Source organism: Citrus clementina, unplaced genomic scaffold (genome assembly GCF_000493195.1).
Source record: "Citrus clementina cultivar Clemenules unplaced genomic scaffold, Citrus_clementina_v1.0 scaffold_5, whole genome shotgun sequence".
NCBI classification, from domain to species: Eukaryota; Viridiplantae; Streptophyta; class Magnoliopsida; order Sapindales; family Rutaceae; genus Citrus; species Citrus x clementina.
Genome location: NW_006262201.1, coordinates 41,910,349 through 41,911,738, shown reverse-complemented (window position 1 = coordinate 41,911,738; position 1,390 = coordinate 41,910,349). Strand labels below are relative to the sequence as shown.

Genomic DNA, 1,390 nt, shown 5'->3' with positions numbered 1-1,390 from the left:
GTTTCACAATTGGAAAGGTGCGGCTCCAGCTAAACAGCCCACTACTCTCTCCTTCTTGGGCTTAGGAGGCAGAGACCCGGGTCCTTCTTTTGCGAAATTTATTGACACGTATGCGTTGGTTTGCTTTGGGGTAAATGTGTTTCAAATTTAATTTAATTTAATTTGTGAATCAGCTTCCTTAAGCAGTCGTGAAAATGACCAAACCTAATCCGGTGGGTGGTTGCGTGTGTTCACGTGAGCAGCCTATGGAGAAAATGTTGAAATTAGCTAAATAAAATCCTACACAAACAAGAGTACAAATAAGCGTTAATGTTGGAAGAATTGTAAATTTCAGGATTTGGATGAACCATAATAAATTAATTAATGTGGCAGCTATCACAGATGATATGTACTTCATTTTCAAAAATTGCAACGTTCCTCAACTAAGTAAATTGAATTGAGGATTCCAACACGGCATGACTCTTCACAAGTAAAACATCCAAATGTGCAAACCAAAATTTGCAAAAACGATAAGCTACTTTTAGCTCGTCTGGGAGTGTGGTGAGGTAGTTGGGCTGCCAAAACCCAGCTACTAAAGTGTTTGATAACATTTATAGTTGGGTTTTGGTAGCTTAGTAAAATTTTTTTCTTAACTTTTACTTCACAACTGTAATTTTTACTCTACAGTAGCTGCAACTTAAAACGTACAGTACTTCACTTCCAAACACTTTTTTCAACTATCAAGAAGGAAGCATCCTCCACCAAGGTTAAAGAAAAAGGAAAACTAGTCATTAATTCTCTCGTGTTATAGAATGATTAATTTGATGGCACGATTTCATCATAATTTGTGCGCTACTAAATATTAATTCATTTGTGATTAAATAGTTTCACCAAACACCCCATCCTTGCAACCACCTTCTTTCTGATTTTAACTTGTGAAATAATGCACCTGATCTCTATTTATCATTATTTTCCGGCTCCCTTTCTACGAATCTCACCTGCTATATGTATATAGCACGTGCAAGAATATTGGTTAAGGCCTCAAATTGCCGGATCTATAATAACAAGTGTTTTAATTAATAGATGGCTCTCTCCAAGAGTCTGACGGGTTCGTTTCTCATCATTTCCCTCGTTATACATGTCTTCCAGCTTGCTCAATCCGATGGCCTAATGGTGACGTGTTTTATGCGATCCTTCTTTTCTTTTAGCTTTGCTTTTCCGTTTTCGTTGCGAAATGATCAGATTTCGTCATTATTCTCTAACACCGAACAAACCTAAGTGTTGGATTTTTCAGGTGATCAAGAGCGTGGCAGAGAGTCCTATGCCACAAAAGATTGGTATGTACGCATATAACTATGCCCCGCATTTTCTGATCTCATTTTGCAATTCAAGTTTTTGATTGAAATGAATG

General features: G+C 37.3%; 1 protein-coding gene across 1 annotated transcript in view; it reads left to right on the top strand.

Moving 5' to 3' along the window:
• Positions 1-972: 972 nt before the first annotated feature.
• Positions 973-1,390, top strand: part of LOC112098464 (snakin-2-like) — a 665-nt gene continuing 247 nt past the window's right edge. Inside the window, exons 1-2 of the mRNA XM_024184873.1 lie at positions 973-1,152; positions 1,274-1,326. Of these exons, the coding sequence (XP_024040641.1) occupies positions 1,063-1,152; positions 1,274-1,326 (143 nt within the window). The 5' untranslated portion in view covers positions 973-1,062. The remainder of the gene's footprint in view (positions 1,153-1,273; positions 1,327-1,390) is intronic.